General features: G+C 42.3%; 1 protein-coding gene across 3 annotated transcripts in view; it reads left to right on the top strand.

The window, feature by feature from the left end:
* Positions 1 to 21,903, top strand: part of SGCD (sarcoglycan delta) — a 546,854-nt gene that overhangs the window by 381,248 nt on the left and 143,703 nt on the right. For all 3 annotated transcript variants that reach the window (XM_036911258.2, XM_057491101.1, XM_036911188.2), the window contains one exon: positions 19,499 to 19,586. In XM_036911258.2, coding sequence (XP_036767153.1) covers positions 19,499 to 19,586 — 88 coding nt within the window. The remainder of the gene's footprint in view (positions 1 to 19,498; positions 19,587 to 21,903) is intronic.

Raw genomic sequence — 21,903 nt, forward strand, 5'->3', positions numbered from 1 at the left:
GCCTCTTTCTCTCATTCCATCCTTTGGCAGCTTGGCTGTTAGAAAAATCCCCTCTCATTAAGCTGAGAGAGGAACTGTATTCATGATTCACCCAGAGATCATCCTACTCTTCAGAGCCACCCAGAGGATATTCAGTCTCTCTTCCTCATGACAGCCCTCTGGATATTCAAAGACAATGCCTACTTTTAAGCTAGCCTTCTCTCTTCTTGGCGGGATTCCTTCAGTTTCGTCATGTGAAATAATTTCACAGTACCCACTTTCTGCTCTTTCACTGTTTTTACTGCCTATATTAGAATCCTCCAGAGAAACAGAACCAATCAGGGATGTGTGTGTGTGTGTGTGTGTGTGTGTGTGTGTACAGATGGATGGATGGACAGGCAGGGAGGTAGAAAGGTAGGTAGGTAAGTAGTAGGTAGGTAGGTAGGAAGATAAATTTTAAAGAATTGGCTCAGGATGTTATGGAAGATGGCAAGCCCAAGATAGGGATTATCAGCTGGCAGACTGGAGGCCCAGGAAGAACCAATGTGCACTTTAAGTCCAAAGATCATCTGCTACAGAATTTACTCTTGCTGAGGAGAGGTGAGCCATTTTTCCAGCAGTGTTTGTTCACTTCATGTCTCTTTACCACATTTTGATAGGTCTTGCAATATTTCAAACCTTTTCATCATTATGTTTGTTATGGTGATATGTGATGTTACTCTTGTAACTGTTTTGGGGCTCCATGAAATGCGCTTATATAAGACAGTGAACTTAATTGATAAATTCTGACCACTCCACTGACTGGCCATTTCCCCATGTCTCTCCCTCTGTTTGGACCTGTTCCCTGAGACACAACAACATTGACATTAGGCCAATTAATAACCCTACAGTGGCCTCTGTGTGTTCAAGTGAAGAGTCCCATATCTCTAACCTTATATCAAAAGCTAGAAATGATTAATCTTAGTGAGGAAGGCATGTTGAAAGCTCAGACAGGCTGAAAAATAGGCCTCTTGGAATAGTTAGCTAAGTTGTGAATGCAAAGAAATGCTCCTGATGGAAATGAAAAGTGCTACTCCAATGACCACATGAATGACAAGAAAGAGAAACAGACTTATTGCTTATTGGGAGAAAGTTTTAGTGGACTTGATAGAAGATCACATCAGTTACAACATTCTTTCAAGTCAAAGCCTAATCCAGAGAAAGGCACTAACTCTCCTCAATTCTTTGAAGGCTGAGAGAGGTGAGGAAGTGCAGGAGAAGAGTTCGAAGCTAGCAGAGGTTGAAGGAAAGATGCATCTCCATAGCATCCAAGTGCAGGTGAAGCAGCAAGAGCTGATACAGAAGTTGCAACAAGTTATCCAGAAGATCGAGCTCAGATAATTCATGCAGGTGGCTATGCTAAATAAGAGATTTTTCAATGTAGATGAAAAAGCCTTCTATTAGAAGAAGAGGCCATCTAGAACTTTCATAGCTAGAGAGAAGTCAATGCCAAGCTTCAAAGTCAGACTGACTCTCTTGTTAGGGGCTAATGAAGCCAGTGCTCATTTAACATTCTGAAAGTCCTTAGGGCCCTTAAGAATTAGGCTAAATCTACTCTGCCTGAGCTCTGCAAGTGAAAAAATAAAGCCTGGTGAGAGCACATTTTTAGAACATGGTTTACTGAATATTTTAAGCCCATTGTTAAGGCCTGCTGTCCAGAAAAAAAAGACTCTTTTCAAAATATGCTGCTCATTGGCAGTGTACCTGATCACCCAGGAACTCTGTTGGAGGTGTCTGTTTCATGCCTACTACTACCACATCCATTCTGCTGCCCAGGGATCCAGGAGTAATTGCGACTTTGAAGTCTTACCTAAGAAATATGTTTTGTAAGATCATATCTGCCATAGATAATGATTCATCTGATGGGTCTGGGCAGAGTAAATTGAAAACCTTTGGAAAGTATTCACCATTCTAGATTCCATGGAGAAATTTGTGATACCTGGGAAGAGGTCAAAATACCAACATGAACAGCAGTTGAAAAGAAGTTGATTCCAACTCTCATGGATGACTTTGAGGAGTTCAAGACTTAAGTGGAGGAAATAACTGCAGACATGGTGGAAATAGCAAGACAACTAGAAATACAAGTGGAACCTGAAGATGTGACTGGACGACTGCCGTCTCAGGGTAAAACTTACCTGGATGAGGAGCTGCTCCTTATGGATGAGTAAAGAAAGAATCTACTCCTGTGAAGGTTGTTGAAATGACAACAAAGAACTTAGAATATTGCATAAGCTTAGTTGATAAAGCAATGGCAGGGTTTGAGAAGATTGACTCTAGTTCTGAAAGTAGTCCTACTGTGAAAAAAGTGCTATCAAACAGTATTGCATGCTGAAGAGAAATCATCTGTAGAAGGACGAGTCCACTGACGCACCAAACTTCATTGTCCTACTTTAAGAATTGCCACAGCCATCCTGATTTTCAGCAACCACTACCCAGGTCAGTCAGCCGCCATCATATCGAGGTAAGACTCTCCACCAGCAAAAAGATTATGACCTGCTGAAATTTCAGATGATGTTAGAACTTTTTTAGCAATGAAGTATTTTTGAATTAAGGTATATACATTTTTTTCTAGACATAATATTATGTCCTGACTTATATTAAAAGTGTACTTAAACTATTAAAGGTGTATATCAAACTACAATATAGTGTAAAATGTAACTAGAAAGCCAGAAAATTCATTTACTCACTTGATTGTGACAGTTACCTCATTGCAATGTACTGGAACCCACAGTATCTCCGAGGTATGCCTGTAATGTCATTGAGCACATCATTCGTTGTAATAGACTACCATGAAGCCCTTTTTATGTATATCCATCAATATTCACAGATACCATGTACAGTATTCCAGATGTGTACATGGTAAAGTAAAACCATTTTCCTGTTCTTTGTCATTTTCAGTATGACAGTCTAAAAGGGTACTGACTTTCTGGCAATCAGTTAACTCAACGAACTCATGCTAACTTTGATACTCATTCGCCTGACATTTTTCATGCCTACCATGTACAAGACACTGTTTTAGGCACTGGAGACACAGAGGTGAACAAAACAAAGTCCCTGCCCTCATTGGTATTTTATTGCAATAGGAAGGATAGCTTACAAAAACAATCAAATAGACGCCTTATATATGTTAGTTGTTTAAAGTTAAATGAAGAAAGTAGGTTTTTCTGCTCTTTCTCCAAAGGACAGAATGAAAAGGCTACTGTGTTAGCCAGGTGGATATTGGGGAGGTAATTCCAGGCACAAGGAAGAGGAAGTGCAAATGCCCTGAGGAGGGGGAGGCACCTGGTTCTATTGAAGAACAAAAGGAGGCCATGGAGAAGAAATAACAGTGAAGTTCCAGGGACCTGGTAGTGAATAAAGATTGGAGAGATAGTGGCAAACCAGGTCATGTAGAATAAGGAGTTTGGATTTAAACCAAGTCGTGGTAGAAAGCTATTGGAAGGTTTTTTTTTCCATGGAAGTGACATAATCAGTTTGAATTGGAAAATGATTAATCTGGCTGCTTTGGGACTGATAGACTTTAGGAGGCAAGAGTGGAGCAGGGAAATCAATGTGGACCACAGTAGCTATTCTTGTATATCCAAAATAGCTTGGTTTTTAATTACCTATTTTATCTGATTTATGATTTAATTGCACTGAGGTCAAAAACTGTCTTCTGTGTGACCCCAGTCGTTTGAAATCTCTTTTCAAACTAACACAACATCAATTTCTGAAAATGCTTTAGTGTATTAGAGAATAACATAGATCCTTGATTTTCTGGTACAGAGTTCTAAATAGCCATTAGTTCAAACTAATTAAATATTGTTATTCAGACCATTCACATCCTTGCTATTACTTGGCCAGCAAAGTCTATAATTTTCTAATAGATTTTTGTTAGAATCTCACGCTAGGGTTGGCCAAATTTGCCTCATGCTTCTGATTGCTCTTAATATTTTAAGCTACACTGATAGTTATATATCTGTCACGATTTGTATATCTTCTTATTAGATTTTTTTGTGTGTTTTATAATTCTTTTAATTCTTATAATTCTTGTGTTTATATGTAGTTTCTACTTATACTCTAATGCTTTGTGCTTTATGCTCTTGTGTGATATGAATATTGGTACATCAGTTTTCTTAAGCAGTATTTGCATAGAATATGTTTTTGCCCTATTCCTATTTTCAATATTTCTATATGATTTTGTCTTAAATATTTCTCTCATAAGAGACATTTGCTTTGACTTTTTATGTATATTATGGATACTTTTTACTTCTGCCATCTTAGTTTGTGTTTCTCCTCTACTATTCTCTTTCTTTGCATTTTATTTATTTCTAATTTTTATCTTTTGTTTCCGGAGGATTGGTTATTCTATTCCTTCTCTCTCTCTGGTTGCAGGGCCACAAATGTTATTTCAATTAGTTTAATAACCATTGTAATTTTTAACATGTATATTTATAAGTGGTTACATCTTCCATCTTAAGTATGGCATAGACTTTGATCCACCTGAACCGCCCACTAAGCTCCGGAGCACGCCGTCCACCCCTAACACCCACGCAAACCTCCCTGCAGGAGTTTGGCTCTGCTCTCTTCTATCCCAGAGAACTCGACGTTCCTTCTGTTGCCTGAGCTGAGCACACAATCGCCATGGCTGCTTCTAGACCTTTGTGCCTGCAGACCTGTGGCTGTAGCCCATATTCCACTTAGTGTTTCTGTTTCTGGCCTATTAAAAGGGTTATCCATCTTTTTGTTGTGGTAAAATACATATATCATAACATTTACCTTTTTAATCAGTTTATAGTGTACAACTTACTGGCATTAAGCTTATTCAAAATGTACTGTCTGCACCATCCAGCTCACTTCTTCGTACCCCAGACAGAAACGTTGTGTCTGCCAAGCACCAGTCCCTGCCCAGTGGCAACCACTGACTGCTTTCTGTCTCTGTGGATTTGCCTATTCTGGATATTTTATATAAATGGAACCATGCAGTAGGTGGCCTTTTGTGTCTGGCTCCCTTGACTTGGCATGATGTTTTCAGGGTTCCCCATGTTGCAGCATGTATCAGCTCTTCATTCCTTTTTATGTGTAAATATTTCATTGATGAATATAGCATCTTCAGTTTGGCCATTCATCTGCTGGTGGGCATTGGGGTCTTCTCCACTCTGTGCTGTTGTGAAAATTTGTGTACATGTTTTTTTAGAACATGTTTTAATTTCTTTTGGGTATACACCTAGGAGGGCAATTGCTAGTGGGACAGTAATCCTGTTTAAGCTATAGGGGAACTGACAGACTGTTTTCCACAGGGGCTGCACCATTTCACATTGCCACCAACAATGGTGGAGGGTTCAAATCCTCCCCACCCTTCCCCACACTTTTTATTTTATAATGATGATAATGACGATTGTGGTCATGGTGGATGAATCAGATAAAAGAGTTATCTGATTTTTAGTCCAACTGAGGCATATTGGTTTTCCATTATTTATATTATTGCTGATGTTACACTAACATTGCTGTAGGCTTGGAGCATGGGGTACATCAAAGCCTGACCTCATCTCTGCATTTCTATTGGAACTCATGTCAATTGTGGCCATGTTTTAAGTGGGCAACTGAGTTAAGCATCCACATGATACTACCTGACCACATGATACTATTACTTTTCTGCAGAATGAGGAAGGAGATACCATTGTGAGCTGATATAGACCTAAAACAATTTAATAAAGGTTACTTTAGCTGATTTCCTCCTTTGATATCTCTCCTTTTCATTCAAACTAATATAATGCAGACATTATTTAGTTACATGAGGGGAGTGGAGAACAAATGTGCTTTTCCTCTAAGAATGGACCTTTCTTTTCAGAGGATTAGTGACAGCTACAAAATCACTCCTCTTTCTCCCTTTTTACCTGCCTTACAATAAATTAGAAATTTTTGACTTGCCAAGAAGAAAATTAAAAGCACACAAAAATGATTAAGAAACTACATACTGCCTGTATTTTTCAATACTTTATTTAATAATATACCACATTGTTTTATGAATATATTTTTAAATTTTATATTCATGATATTCATGTTAATGAATACATTATATATTCATGACTTTTTTATGGCTGTGAAAATAATGCATTCTCATGTCTTTTTTTATTTTTTTGAGCAAGAAAATTAAAAGCACATATTCCCTGCCACTTAAGGGCCATAAGGACTCAGGACTCGTGGCATGAAGGTCCTGGGACTGCATTTGGATTCTGAGCATGGATTTTAGGTCAGGCTCTGTGACCTGGGGATGATTACTGCTTGACTTTTCTGTAAACCTGACCACTACATGGATACAAAGTACACACTTTTGTTTGTTTTTTTTTGAATACTCCCTCTTTTCCTTCTTTTTTTTTCAAATACTTTGTTTGTTTGAATACTCCTTCTGTCTGCCCTTCATGAATTTCCCACCCAGGTGAACCTGGACCAGGGCCTCACCTGGACTTAGCCGTTTCCTGCTCTCACTTTGAATCAGCAGTTACCTTCCTGTTTCCATTCTGCACAAGCCTGGTTCTCCATGGCAGCTGGTGAGAAAGGTGCACACGTAAGAAGCAGCCTCAACCATGGGACCTTCAGACCTTGACTGTTGTAGTCAAGGCGCCTTTCCATGCCTGCTTAGTCACACCAGAGAGCCACGCACTCTGCCTAGCCTCAAATGCTATACAGAACATGCTTCTTGTTCTTTAATAACAGTTATTATCTCCACATGTTGAGCTCTTAATCTTTACTGGGCACTACGCTATGTGTCTTGCATATATTGTATTACTGCTCAGAGTAACTTATGAGGTGAGCACTATTCCTCCCCTTACAGGTGAGGAGACAGAGACATAAGTCAAGTCACCCACCAGTGTTCGCACCACTAGTTCATGAAAGAGCCAGGTTCCATGCCCAGTTCACCTGCCTAAAATCAGGCTCTTAACCACCATGTACAAAGCAGAAATGTGTCACATACTAATACTTTGGCCAGTTTGTTGGGGCCTACACATCTTATCAAATATCAACATAAATGATCTAACACCCTTTTTAAAAATATGTATTTAAAGGTACACAAGTGATGTTAAATTCCTTACAAGTGTTACAGTTCATCCTCTTAGCTCTGTAAGGGATATACCATTATTATCCCTAATTTGCACTTGCTAGCCCCATTACCCAGTTATGAAACTGAGGCTGTGTGGTCTAGGGATACTAGCTCAGAAATAGCAAAGCTGGAGTCTCAACTGAGAGCTGTGTACCTCCAAAGCCTGACTTAACCATGACAGCAGACCACAAAGAAAAACTTGAGTCAAGCCAAGGCAGCAGTTTGGGGCTCCTGTCACTCAGACTAATTTTTTAAGAGGCAAAGCCTGCATCAAGTCAGTGCACACTAGGATGGGCTTACATCTTCAAAAGCAAAGCACTATGCAACTCTCCCACGACCTAAGGTAGCTGCATGCGGCAATTGTCTTTCTCCATGCTAACAATTCCAACCTCCGCTTGCACTGTTTCTCTCTGAAAGGCCCCCATTATTTCTAACAGACTACTCTGATGCCTTTTGACTTCCTAGAATGCCACACACCATTCTCAAAAGGTCAAGATCCAAAGCCAAAGGCCCTCACTGACAGAGGGGGAACAACACATGCATGCACAGCAAGGAACGCGTGGGGGCCAGCCACAAAGCCCGGACTTGTGCTCTAGATTGGGGGTGTCCTTGGGCACTGCAAGGACACCACACATGGAAAAGCCTGGCTTGCAAATGTGGTCAAAGGCCAAACAAGTTCACCTACAGAGTTTCTGTAGCAAAGGACAGGGTAGGACACTTTGGTCTATATTGCTTTCTGTATTAGGGGAAAAAAGTCTTCCATGAGAAAAGCCTTTCTTCATCTTGTTTTATTTGTTGAGTTTTAATGCTGTAATACTAGAATCAGCTAACATCATGGGGGAAAGACTAAGCTATATCCTTGTACTGCAATCTTTCTGGTTACTGGCTTTCTCGGAAACTGTGGTCATGTCTCTCTCCTCTCCATGAAAATTTCCCTAACCACGCCAGCCAGTGCTGGTCTTTCTTTCCTCACAGTCTTAAACTTACAGTTTTGCTTGCACACTTCATAGCAACAGACCAGGAGAAAAGTGCTCAGGTCTAGAATTGTGAGTCCTCTCTCCACAACTTACCAGCAAGTTGTGTCCACAGTTAGCCCCAGCATTGCCCCTGGGGAGAAGGCTTCTGTGACACCCACTCACTAGGACTGTAGACATTAGCTGACTGTCCGGCAGGGGTTATTGAGAGCCCATCATGTGCCAGGTTCTCTGCTAAGCCCTTTCATGGTTTAAAAGAGAGAACACCAGAGATAGCTAAGTCATAACACATGGATTTAAAGCAATCAGTAAAGTAGCATTTCCCAAAATGGGTCCTGCAGCATTTTCCTTAACATATAGTTCAAGGGGAAAAAAAATGCTGTGCTTCAGTAAACCTAGGCACTGCTGTCACACCAAGCTAGCCAAATTATGTTGATACAGGACCTTTCAGTGCTGCTTATATGCAAACAAGCCCTCTGCAACTAGAAGCGGGGGAAGGAGTGTGGAATTGCCTGAACTTTTTAATCCACAAACCTTTTTGGGGGCATTTTTATTGTATTGTATTGTATTTTTAAGAACAGCCACTCACGTTATGGGAAAGTTTTCTACAGAGCACTGGGAAATACCAGAAAGAAGGTTTAGGAAGTTCCTGAAGCTGGAATCATCTTATAGGCTGTGATGATGAAACTGTCCCTGAGGTAATGTATAGGAGAGTGCATTGAATACTGTCAAGTGTCCCCTTCGTGGTCAGTCTCTGATCTCATGTTGGTCTGGGATTGTTCCTTGAATGTGAATGTTGTCTTTCTAAATACAGCAAAGGCTCTAGACTGCCCGTTTGACTGCTGCTACAATTCCTCACGCTGTGCAGGCGCACGAAAGACCACGTGAGCTTTGCCCTCTGGCTTCCCCAGCCAAGCAACCACACGCCTGCCTCTTTACATGTCCCCCAAGTGATTTCTGCCACAGCTCCGCTCCTTCGGAGTTGAGTCCAGGTCACAGTATGGCACCTCAGGCTCTCTGGCTGCGACGAGGAGGAAGTCCTTCTTAGCCAGTGTATCCCATTTCACCTCGTATCTGACCTTATTCCCAAAGAGGAAAATGTATCAGCATTTTCTTTCCTCCTATGGAGTTAGCCACATTTCAGGAGACTTAACTAGCACGTTAAAATTAATGCATAATTTTATGTCTTCTTCTCACTTGTTCATTGTCTCTGAAATTAGAAAGCCTCCCCTCCACCAGCTTTCAAACACTGTACACATGCACATACACCCCAGAAGAACCAGTGATATTTTTTCCTTCCTGTGAAGTTCCTTGCAATTCTTTTTAACCTTGAAACTATGAGAAATTTGACTTGAGATGTTACCTTTAAGTTAATGATTTCATTGTAATATGTCTGCCCTCTCACTGGAGCCCCACTGATGATTTCTAGAGAAAGCAGAAAGCAAAATTTAAGCTGCCATGGAAAGGCACAGATTTTTCTGTGAGAGTTGTCAGCTAAGATAGTTTGATTGTGAACATTTTTCTAAAGGAGCTTTTAGGATTCATTGTGGGTGTACAGTAGAAATTAAAAGGTATGATGTAGGACTGAAAGAAATGCCAACCCCACACCCCAATACATCAGACTTCAAGGCATTTCACATTTCCCAAGTCCCCACCCTCCCACCTGCCAAGCTCTCCCATCAAATGTTCCCCCTCACCCACTGTTCTCTGTCTCAGAAAATGGCCCACTGCCTCTCCAACTCCCAACAAACAGAAGAGTCATCCTTGATTATGCCCCTTCCTCATTCCCAAGCCCAGGCACTCTCTGTCCCCATCAGTTCTAAAAGTGTAGCTGTTAAACCTCTGCTGTCTCCCCCGACCTCCACTCCAGTCCCCACTGCCGTCCCCTGGGCGCACCACGCGCTCCCCCCTGGACAACTGCAGGAGCCTCCCACTTGGTCTCTCACACCAGGGGTGCCTCTTTCTTGTCAGTCCTCTCCAGGTAGCTAGAGGGGTCATGTTTAAATGAAACTCAGCTCAAATCACTGCCCTGTCTTAAAACTCTTTAGTGACTTCTCATTTTTGGAGGAAATTCAATGTCATTTAAATGGCCTGTACGAGCAAAGAGAGTGGATTGATCTGTCAGATATTTAGACATACCACACACCTCAGAAATGAAACAGAATGGAGTTGATGCAAAAACAGACTATAGAACAGACTAGAAGGCTCTGAGACCCATGTATATTTGGGAATTCATATATGACAAAGGTGATACCACATATTAGTGGGGAAAATAACATTCCCTTGGTAGACAAGTGTTGAGGAAATGACTTAGATTAGGGTTCCCATCTAAACTTCATACAAAATTGGATTCAGGGGCAACAGACTTAGTCTGAGAAGTAAAATGTAGATGTTAATAGAAGAGAGCATGAAGTGTGAACTAGGACAGGAAAGGGTTTCTTTATGAAACCTCAAGAAACCATCCTGAAGGAGAAACAAATGAGTTTTCTTACATCAAAATCAAAGCTTCCTGTTCATCAGAGGACAGAGCTGGCAGAACTAACACAGCTGATGGCAGACTTGAGGGACATATGTCCCCCTCTCCTTTCATAACTGAGCTCCGACCACACTGGCCCTCTCTGTCCCTTAACTGTACCAAGCTCCCACCTGCTTCAGGGCTGGTACACGTTTCTGTTGCTCTGTGTGAAAAGTTCTCTCCTTGGGTTCAGCTAGCCAATTCCCGTCCATCCCAGTGGTCTCAGCCAAATGTCAGTCCCTTGGAAAGGCCTTGCCCAGATGCTCAGATTAGGGTAGGCTCCCTGCACGGGCTCTCATTTCACCTCCTACTCTGAATCCACTGTACTCATTGCAATGGCAATTATATAATCATTAATGAGATTCTTAATTCAAGTGTCCATCTTCCCTACTAGGGTGTAAGCTCCAGGAGAGCAGAAGCCACCTGCACAGTGCTTGACACAGTGCTTAATTTCCCAGAAGACACCTCTGAAATTGTAATGGAATGAATTGATAAGGGCTGATCTAAAGAGGGTATATTCCATCCCACATGCCAGATAGGTGCTACGGGCCCAGGGAAGATTCCAGGCATAATGTAACCTTTGTCAGCCACAATCTGGAGTAACTATTTGTGACCCTGCATCTCCCTGGTATCTGGAGTTCAGCCTCTCAGCTCTCATCTGTGTCACCTGTAGTTCTTTGTACTCCAGGAGATGGTAAACAAATATTTGTTGATTATACATCTGTACTGTCCCCTCCCATCACACCAAGTTTTCTGTTAAGTCTAACACATCAGCCATGCTTAACGGCTTGCCTTTTGAAAACTCTCTTTGACAGCTGATCTCCATTTAATTACTCCCTTTATTGACAACTCTCACTCTCTGTTGGCTCTTAATTTGATCTGAGCATTGAGTTATTCAGCAAATATTTTTCGAAAGCCTTGAGGGTGCCAGAAATGTGCCAAGCACCAGAAAAGCTGGCAGTCCTCTTCCAATGTTGACAGACAGGCTAACGTGACACCTCACAAGAATCACTGAACAGAGCAGTTCATCTTAGTTAAATATGGAGAGAGACCAAAAATGCACCCAAATTTGGGCACAGTGCTGAGACTTGCTGAACAAAAATGCTATGATGGAAAAAGTGGACCAGTTCCCATCTTATTTGGAGCAGGTGCTTCACAGAGTAGCTTCATTATTCATGGCTGGTAAACTTTTTCAAAATAATAGGAATCCACCCAAGCACCATTATAAAAAGATAGTCCAAAGCAAAATGGAAATGACCATACTATAGTAATTTTTTTAAATGTTTGTCATTCTTTTGGAAGTGTCAATTCAGAGACAACTAAATCATCGTATTCAAAATAATAATGGTAGTAATAGAGATATTTGATGCTGGCTGGAGTAAGAGATATAAAAGATGAGCCTGAAGCATCTTTTTGTAGTAAACTTACAAACTACACTTTGGAAGTGATTTTAATGACAAACCTTTTGCATCAGTTTTTTTCTAGTTATATCAAGAGTTAGTATTATTAAGGGAACATGGATCACAGCAGCCAATACGCTAGGTTACCTACAGCAAAGAAGCTGGGAATTTCTGATTGCCTTGTGTTCTGCAAGCTGACCCGGGAAGAATGACAGTGTACAGAGAGCCCTAAGTGGAGAACTGGCTTTGAGAGAACCATGCAGTATTGTTCATGCTGGTGTTCCTAAAGTCAGAACCCCGGGAAATAGATTGGTGTAAGGGAGTATGTGTTCCAATAATGTAATCAGCCTCAAAGTGATAGTACATGTGCCTGACGTATGACACTTCCTGCCTACTCAGAGGTGGGTGTCTTTCCAGGGTGTCCTCCTGAAGTTCTAGGAATCATCCATATCCATCCTTTATGCAGATGTCCTTAGTTTTACCTAATGTCCTTTTTTCATCCAGAGGTCTCATTCAGGATACCGGCTCACCTCTAGTTGTCATGTTTCTTTAGAATCTTCTTGGTGTGACCGTTTCTCAGGTTCCTCTTGGTTTTGATAACTTTACCCATTTTGAGGAGTATTGCAAAATGACCCTCATTTAAGATTTGTCTGATAATTTTCTCATGATTACCTGGGTCTTATGGATTTTAAAGAGGAAGACCACAGAGATAAGGTGTCATTTTCTCAAGAGCACACACCGTCAGCGTGACTTCACCCCTGCGGACGTTGGCCTTGATCACCAGGCTGAGGTGGTGTCTGTCCTTTCTCTCCACTGTGAAGTCTCTATTCGCCTTTCTATTCTGTACACTTTGAAAGAAAGTCCCTCTGTGTAATCCACCTTTAAGGAGTAGGGAGCTAACCATGAATATTATTTGAAATTCTTCCACGTGGGAGATTGGTTTACTCTCTCCCATTTATTTATTTGATTATTTATGTCAGCATGGACTCATGGCTCTTTAATGCTTTGGGCTGTAATTCAGAGCTACATTATTTATTTTGTTGTTCCTATTGCTCCTGCTTTGGCCATTGGAGCTCGTTCCGTTGTCTCCTCTGTCCCCTTGGCTTCACCCGTGATTGTGGGGCTAGTTTTCTGTGGGCTCTGAGTGTGTGGTTTTGTTTTATTTTTTGAGCCCTTCCTTTGTCTGGCATTACAAGATGCTCCAGGCTCATCTTTTATATCCCTTATCCCAGTCCTAGAATCAGCTATTTCCCAAGGACCCTCCTAATGTAGGTTTTGTTTGTTTCTTTGTTATCACTTATGAAGTATTTTGGTAGCCACTGTGCTAGGCATTTGACACATTTGTCTTTCTTAATCCTCATAGTAACACCATTTGCTAGACTTTAATTTCATTTCAGAAATAAAAAAACTGAGGATCTAAGAATATAAGTGATTTACCCAAGGCCACACAGTTCACAAAAAGCAGAGTTGTGAATCAAGCCCACATCAGTCTGACTCCAAAGCTCACATAGAAACTTTACTTCATGAGGCTAGCCTAGCTGGTTATCTAGGTGAACATTAGATGGAAACTATACCACTGTGACCCACCCTGGAAAGATGAAAGCCAGCTGATCTCCATCTGGGAGGACCCACCAGGATTCCAGCCACCCTGGTCCCTTCCATCTCTGCACCACATTCACACTGAGAATAGAAAGCCTTCCCTGAATGTGGAAGTTGTTTAAGCACTGTCCTTTGCTTTGCTCAGTTCATCTAGATTCCCAGACATGATTGTTAGCTCTCAGAGAGCAAGGAAAATTTGTCAGGGTAAGTAACTTCTTGAGGCCACATCAGTCCAGATCAGACTGTGGGGAGACAGTTGTATCAAAAGCAAATATTACAATCTGTGCCTTTCATACCAGGAAAACATGTATCTTGATTGAAATGGTATCACCTTGCTGATATGATTATTCTGCATGGATTCATTCTCCCCTTGTGTTGTGAGAGGAGCTTCTCAAGGGTAAAGATCACCTCTTTCCCTTCCCCAGGGCCTAGGACAGTGTGTAACCTGCTCTAGGCATTCAGCTGGCAAATATTAAACGCCTCCGAGAGGCTCTTGGGTCCTAAGCCAGAGGCTACCTATTCTTGACCTACATACAATTTTAATCTTCTTTCTCTTAAGAAGAAGTGAGTGAGGCAGCAAAAGAGGTAGGCAAACTGAGAGCAGAGAGAAATGATAGGTCTCTGCTTCATTCAAAAACCCCCACTAAAAAAGACGGTAAGTGAGAACAAAATGGGAAAGGCTTAAACTTACAGGGTTATAAAGATTAGGAGAAAAAATGATGGAAAATGGGTAGATGGAAACTAGATGTCCCTGAAGGATTGAAAGGCCCCTATAGAGTGAGCGCACCAGAGCTACACATCCATGAGGCATTTGGGGCTTAGTGCCTATAGCCCACGAAAGCCAAAATGCAGCCTGGAGTGGGGCTGCAAGAGGGCTGGTTGGCAATTCTGCACACAGGCCAGTGAGACTTTTCATCTACCCCCAGAGCCCATTCCCAGTTGACCCAGCTAGGCAAGTACCTCTCCCCAGCCTAGCAGAAGGTAGGAGGATTGTCTCCTAGAAAGTTTGACCAGAGGACCTCTGGGCCCTGGACATTAGAACAGATGAAATCAGGAATGAGGCATTGAAAAAGTTTAAATAATGTAAAATCTGTCCCTGACTAACACAATGCCCAGCCACTCTCTCCTTCGACATTGGGAATTCACATATAAAGTTGCACTCACCACCTTCCTGGCAGGAGGTAGAGAATTCCTCTTTGATGAAACTAGCCCACAGGTACTGACTGACCACAGATACTGACATTTGGAGGTTCCCCATTGAACTAGCCAAGTCCCCACCACTGTACCCTCTGACGAGGTCACCCAGCCGGAAACAGAGCTTCCAACCAGCCTTTTTGTTCCTAAGATAGTATGTCAACCAAACAAGGGAAGGATGATATAAAAGGAAGTCTCAGAGAATTAGAAAAAAAATCTCTTGAAAATTAAGAGTAGGATAGATAAGGGTTAACAAATAAATCAACAGAAAGATTGAAACAAAAAGTTGAGTGTATTTCCCAGAAAAAGTATTGAACATTTGGAGGAAAAAAAAAAAAAAAGAAAGAAACCCAGAAAATAAAGCATTTTATTTTCTTTAATTGAAGTATTTACTTGAGCAAGAGAAAAAAATTTTTTTTACAATAAGAGAAGGACACATAGTTAAAGAATACTTCGTGGCTCCACTGTGGACAATGTACATGTAACTGTAATGTAAATTTTGAATATTGATTGACCAAAGTTGTATGGAGGAACCCTAGCACTGTAGAAATTTAATGGATGACGTCTGAAGTGGGTACATCAGGAGCACAGAAACATCTTTTGGACCACAGGGTGGGAAATAACTGAAGGAGCATCCTGGGAAGCTCTTAAAGAGTGAGAGGTGTGAGCTGCTACTTTTTGATATGAGCTTCATAGCTTTGGCATTTACTATTTTGATATAAGAATAAGTAATGACATTTTAAAAAATCATAATAATTTAAAAATGTCAGCAAGACGGAGGCAGAGTTCAAATAGCCGCATGCCTACAGTAGCTCCTGGAGGGCATTGTGGAGCAAGGAATGCTGCCTTCCATGGTCTTGAGTCATCAACAAAGGTTTGATTCTGTTCTGCCTGTTCTGCTTTAGAGAAACAGATGTGACAGGGATTCTTCTCCAGAACAATGCTGTTCACTGTAGTTATTTGGGGAGAGTACAGACAAGGACTGTCCTCCTCTCCCAGTGTGGGAGGAAAGCTGCGTGGCCTCCCTTCCACCTCTCCCAGGCAGCCTCACCATGTCCAGAAGAATCATGGGCCAATTGACCACACACTACCTTGACCTGGTCCAGAGCCCTGATCATCGTTGGCCCCAGGTCTGCCAGATTCCTTTCTGCCTGGCCAGGCTGACCTCCCAGAGGTTCCCTGCAAGCCCCTGTCCTTGGATGGTTGCCTTGAGGTCAGTGAAAGTCACTGGCCCCAGGGCAGGATCTTCTGCAGCAGAAATGAACCTCTCTGGGCCCAGATGCTGCATTGTTAAGTGGAAGGGACAGAGGGGCAGAGAAGAGGCTGAGAGGGCAGAGTGTAGCTTCTCAGACATGAGAGAGCATTTCCCCTATTTGTTCTAATACCAAAGAGACGTCAGGAATGCTTTACTTGGCTTGTATTTTCCAGTGTGCAGAGCCAGAGACGCAAATAAAAATCACACTGACCTGCTGCCATGGGAGGCACTTCAGAGTTTGTTAGCTGCTTTCTGCTTTTTACCTGATAATCTTCCTGTTATCAGGTATGTGGGATTTTACAGCAATGTGTCCCAGGATAGTAGCATATGAGAACAATTAATGCTAAATTATAATATTTTGACATGGCAATAAAAAGAAATGGGTGACTTTATTACATTGCTTGCTATAAACCTTGAGCAAAGCTGCTAGGATTTTTTTCTGCAATAGAATTATTTGAATAATATTAAGAGCAGACAGATAACATTTGAAGATTCTGGGATTTGAAAGATAATGGGGAGCCAGCCACATAGAGGGAGGTCTGTTGAAATATTGAAACAGAGAATATTGGAAATGGAAAAATCCCCTGTTCAGTGCACAGATGGGTGGAGGATCAAGCAATGCGAAGGAGGGTCTTCATTGCTCTCCAACTCTCCCTTTACCCCTCAGCCCCCCGCCTCTGTCACTACTCCCCATTCCCTCCCCTCCACTCTAAAAACTATGGGGGATCGACTGTGTGCCCTGGGTCTGGACCTTGTATGTTTTAATAATTACACATGGAATTTAATAACTTTTAAGAATTAATATTTGCACCATCGTACATATGAAGAAACTGAGGCTTGAAACAATTAAGTAACTTGCCTAAAGTCCCCCAACTAGCAAGTGATAGAATGGGGATTAGACACTAGGCAGGCTGATTCCAGGGCTCCTGTTGCCTGGGCAGCACAGAGTTTGCTAGCCCTGAGCTTGCTGATGATGTCAGTGTTGATGGTGGAGAGTGGAAAGAATGAACCACGAGATGGTTATTTGCTCAAGGTCGCATGGTGGTTGTTGGCGATGGGGTATATCCAGTTCTCTGATTCCACACACTCTTCCCTCTGCAATTCGGGGATTCAGATTGCTGTATATACAGAGAGTACATTAACTTCTAGAAACCTAACCAGCTCAGTTCTGAATTCTCACATTACTTGAACTGATTTTAAGTTTAAGTAGGACTGTTAAGCATTGTTAGAGGCAATGCCCAATAAACTATTTTAAGCTAATACTTGTTTCCTAACAAGTACCTGCACATGGCAGAGTGGCAGGGTTGTGCTGAAAGGTGGACAGAAGAAACCTATAGCAATACTAAATGGATTTCTCCTTCTCTTAACTTATTAAAACAAAAACCAAAACACCATTTTTCATCAGACAAAATTTTAATGTTAAGCCACTTTGGGGCATTACAGTGAATCCGTGGTGCCCTGATGTAGCAGAAATTAGCATCTCTGTCCCCAACACTGGGACAGCAGCTCCCATCCAAGGCTAACTGGTTAAGGGCAAGTCATGGGCATTGGTTATCCATTTTAGCCATTAACCTTGGGAGAGAGATACAGTGGCTCCAGACCACTGGTCTACAGAAAGGTGTCTTGGTAGCGGCCAGCCCAGCCCCTCTCTCTGCTTGTGAAAACCACCGCAGGCCCTGGGGGTGGCCACCTTTCAGCACAGCCCTGCCATTCTGCCATGCGCAGGTACTAGACTGGGCTCACTAATCTTGACCTACACCCTGCCCATTTTAGAAGGATAAGGCATTAGGCGATCGGCCCACAATCTACCTATCTCCATGACCTCCATCTTTCATTTCAACTTGGTATAACCTCATCTGTATTCTTTTCAAGGCTCAGCTCAAGTATTAGCATCTCCTTTGCTTCCCACTCCACAGCCTCAGCTATGAGTAATGTCGTCTTCAGGACAAGCCCCACACACCTGCTTTGCTGCTCCCTAATCACCCTACTGTTCTCGGCCTGGCACTGTGTGCGTCCATCTCATTGTCCACATTAGAACTGCACACTTTGGAAGTAAAGAGGGAGTCTTGCCTATCTTCAGATTTATCGGAACTCTTAGGATAGTTTTTTCTGTGTTTAGGACTCAGTGACTAGTGGTGGTATTCAGTTTTCAGGCAGATTTATGCCATATGGTAACAAAGGTTTGGAAAGACAAGAATAACTACCCACATTCTTTTTTTTAATAACAGCTATCTGATCACTGACATGTTCTGGTCAGCAATTCGTCTCCTCTGACTTTGGTTTACTGTAGGAAAGAGAGAATGTCTAAGCCAGAGATTGGCAAACTGTGGCCTATGGGCTGAATTAAACCTTGCTACTGCCTGTTCTTATAGGACTAGGGAGCTAAGAATCATTTTTACATTTTAAAATGATTGGGGGTGTGGGAGAAAGGGAAAATAATATTTTGTGCCATAGTACGATTATATGAAATTTAAAATTATAATTGTATTATATGAAATTCCAATATCATTGTCTATGAATAAAGTTTTATTGGGACACAGCCATACCCATTTGTGTATGTACTGTTTATGGCTGTTTTGTGCCAAAACAGCAGTTGAGCAGTTGAGAGGTTACCACAGAGACTGAACATCCCGCAGACCCTAAAATATTTACTATCAGAACCTTTACAGTGAAAGTGTGCCAGTCCCTGTTCTGAGTCATTTTCAGAAATGTCTCCCACACTGTGAAAGAGATTGGGGTACCTTTTTTGATAAAGGTGAGATTGGATGAAGGCACAAAATACCTGAAGGAAAAGAAATCTGGAATCAAGAAAAAAAAAGGAAGGGGAGGCAGAGGCCTGCTTGGAGATGGCAGATCTCCAGGGTTTATATGCATGTGGGCAAACATATGTGCAAAGAGATTTCAATCCTCCTGAAGAGCTCCTGGATTCTCACAGCAGTGCACATGCCCAAGGGACAGACCTCAGGCATTTCACACAGCTGTCTGCTCTCCATTAAGCACTCTGCATGGTTCCTTTGGAGAAACCATGAACTGAAATTAGGAGGTTAGCAGTCATTCCTGATCATTCTGTGTACCAAGGCTAACTGACATGTGCTAAAACTGACATGTAAGAGCTAAAGGTGCCATTTTTCCCAGTTTTCTCTGGTTCAACTATAGAAGAGAGAGAGAGAGAGAGTGTGTGTGTGTGTGTGTGTGTGTGTGTGTGTGTGTGTGTGTGTGTTAGGGAAATACCTTTGAATGTGTGTCTGTCTCTTTGTGTGTCAATTTGGTGAACATCCATTTTGGGTGAATGCCAATTAAATCACATACATGTGGGTATCATTAAACATAAGGAGTTTTTAAATAAAGACCTATCAACTAGTACTTGGCTAAAACCAGTTCAGCCCCTTGGAGAGTTGAGATTACAGTTTTTTGTTTGGAAATCTGCCATTTTCATGTGTTTCTCTTATTTTCTTATTACAGGGTAATGCCCTCTACTTCAAATCAGCCAGAAATGTTACAGTGAACATTCTCAATGAGCAGACTAAAGTCCTAACTCAGCTAATAACAGGTAAGAACAGAAAGAACTTAGCAGTGCCTGGTCTATGCAAAACACTCAGAAAAAGGAGAACCAGAGCTTGAATGAAACACCATGTGAACTAAAGAAAGAAATGTCTGCTGACATACTTTACAGTGTGGAGAAAGAGAAGATAGCGTGTGTTGCATGATTCTCCTAAAGGGTAGAGTCTCATCACATACACATATTTAATTTTTGCAGATCTGATGATACTCCATTGTGGGGCAGGAGCTGATTAGGTATTTTTATTGTAGCATGGCCCCTAAACACAACCAACTGCTTCTATTTGAGTTCAGCCATGGAAAAGCTCTCTGCTCCAATGCTAGAGGAAAAGCTGGCTATGTTGGATTGTTTGAAAGAGCACAGTACACACAAAATCACACACACCATACTCGGAGTATAAAAGGGGTTTCTAATGGTAGCTTGAAACTATGCCATATTTATAGTACGTGCTGACTTTGAACCTAACTCAACTGCCAAGTGCAGATGTACCTCCACTGACTGTGTTTGTGTAGTTCCTTTTAATAGAGGAGATCTGCTCCTAATAGATGTGGAAAGCACCCACTGGGTTTTAAGTTGTATATTCCTGAAATATAAACAAGGATTGGCTATTCACAATAATGATTTTAATGATACACCCAGAACCATGATCACGTTCTGGGCGGGATGAGCAATGCCCTCTCTGTAGGTTATGAGCAGCAGTAAACAGGAGCCATTACGCACCCTCCCAGTAGAAGGGGAAACAGGGTGGTGCCTGAGTGGCACTGTTTTCTTCCAGAGCAAGAACGCCATTTGTTTAGCTGCAGGGCTGTGTGAGAGGTATACAGATGGGCATTTTGAGGGGCCAGTTGCCCAAATGCCCTGAAACGTCACTGTGACTGAAACCATCTGGAGTCCCACTAATAAACAAGCCACGGGGAAGCAGGTGCTTTTGAGCCCTGAGTCTTGCTGGGGAAAGAGCCTCACTGTCCCCGCAGGGGCACTGTGTCTGGCTGTCTTCAGATTCATAGCCAGTGGGATGACTTGGCCTGTCTACCAGTGGAAGAAGTCGGGTGGAAGGAGCCACTGCATGGCAGAGCCCATAATCCATAAACATGTTGTCCCAGCGTGCAACTGGATTGCTGGCCTTGCTTAGAGAACATCTGGCCTGCAGTCACAATGCTAAATAATTAAATAAATGGCTTCAGTAAGCAATGATTTAAGTGGCATGTGTGAAAATTGCCGCCAGGAGGGAAATAAATCCAGCCTTCAGTTCCCAGATTCCTGCATTCAAAAGGAACCTACTTAGCTTGTTGATCATTTGCCATTTATTTGCAGTGGGAGAGTTGGTTTACTTGATTTTGTTTTGATAAAGCTGGAACTGCCCAAATGACTATTATTCAGCAAGTCAGCTAGTCAGTCTCTCCCACTTCTCCTTCCTCCTCTCTGTCCCCAGTTCTCTCTCCTTTCCCTCTCTCTTGTTCTCTCTTCTCTCTTGCCTCCTTCCTTCCCTGCCTTCTGCCTTTCTGTCTCCCCTGTCCAAGTTAGGCCCTCCTGGTTGCTGGGACACCTATCTGGACCTGTTAAGGTAAGGCACAAAATAGCTAATACTGAAGTGAGATGAGCAAAACACCATTCTAACACCAGCTGGTGGGAACCTTTCTGGATAATTTTTAGAGAAGATAGTAGATGTGTTAAAAATATAACTTAAAGCCCATATATACATGCATACTCACCCCTAAAGTTTTCCTTCAGGGTTGTCCTCTTATATTTACACACATAGTGGAAGGCACAGAGGAGTTTTGGGAGACAATGTCCTCTGAGGCCTGTTAGACTTGACGGTGTGCTTAGCCGGGACCAATGGCCCGTCTCATCCAGCGGCCAGGCTTACTCAGGCAGTCCTGGGGGTTCCGGAATTCTCCTGCTTACCTAAGCATGTCTCAAAAGCCCAGAATAAATTCCAGTGTTAGCAGTCCAGTAATCTTTACAGATGAAACAGTGCTGTTCCCAGGCCAGGCCACAAAGGCACATTTGACTAAGTAGTGCTGCTGACTTAGTGTCACCTCAGGAGTGGATCCTGACAGGAGGCCCTCTGACCTGACAGGAGGTAAGTTGTGGGGAATTCTTCCATTGCATCTTGCCAGAGTGGCAAAGGGTCCCTGGGGGCTAGGCTGGTGGCCCCCAGGCCTTTCCAATCACCAGACCAGTGGCACTGGAATGACGAGGCTCCTGATGCATCCCGACAGATTCCAGTTCTCCTCCCTTTTTGGGAGATTAATTGAGGAGATACATCACACATGTACTACCACACACAGAGGGAGATTAACTGAGG

This window comes from Manis pentadactyla, chromosome 2 (genome assembly GCF_030020395.1).
Source record: "Manis pentadactyla isolate mManPen7 chromosome 2, mManPen7.hap1, whole genome shotgun sequence".
Taxonomy (NCBI): domain Eukaryota; kingdom Metazoa; phylum Chordata; class Mammalia; order Pholidota; family Manidae; genus Manis; species Manis pentadactyla.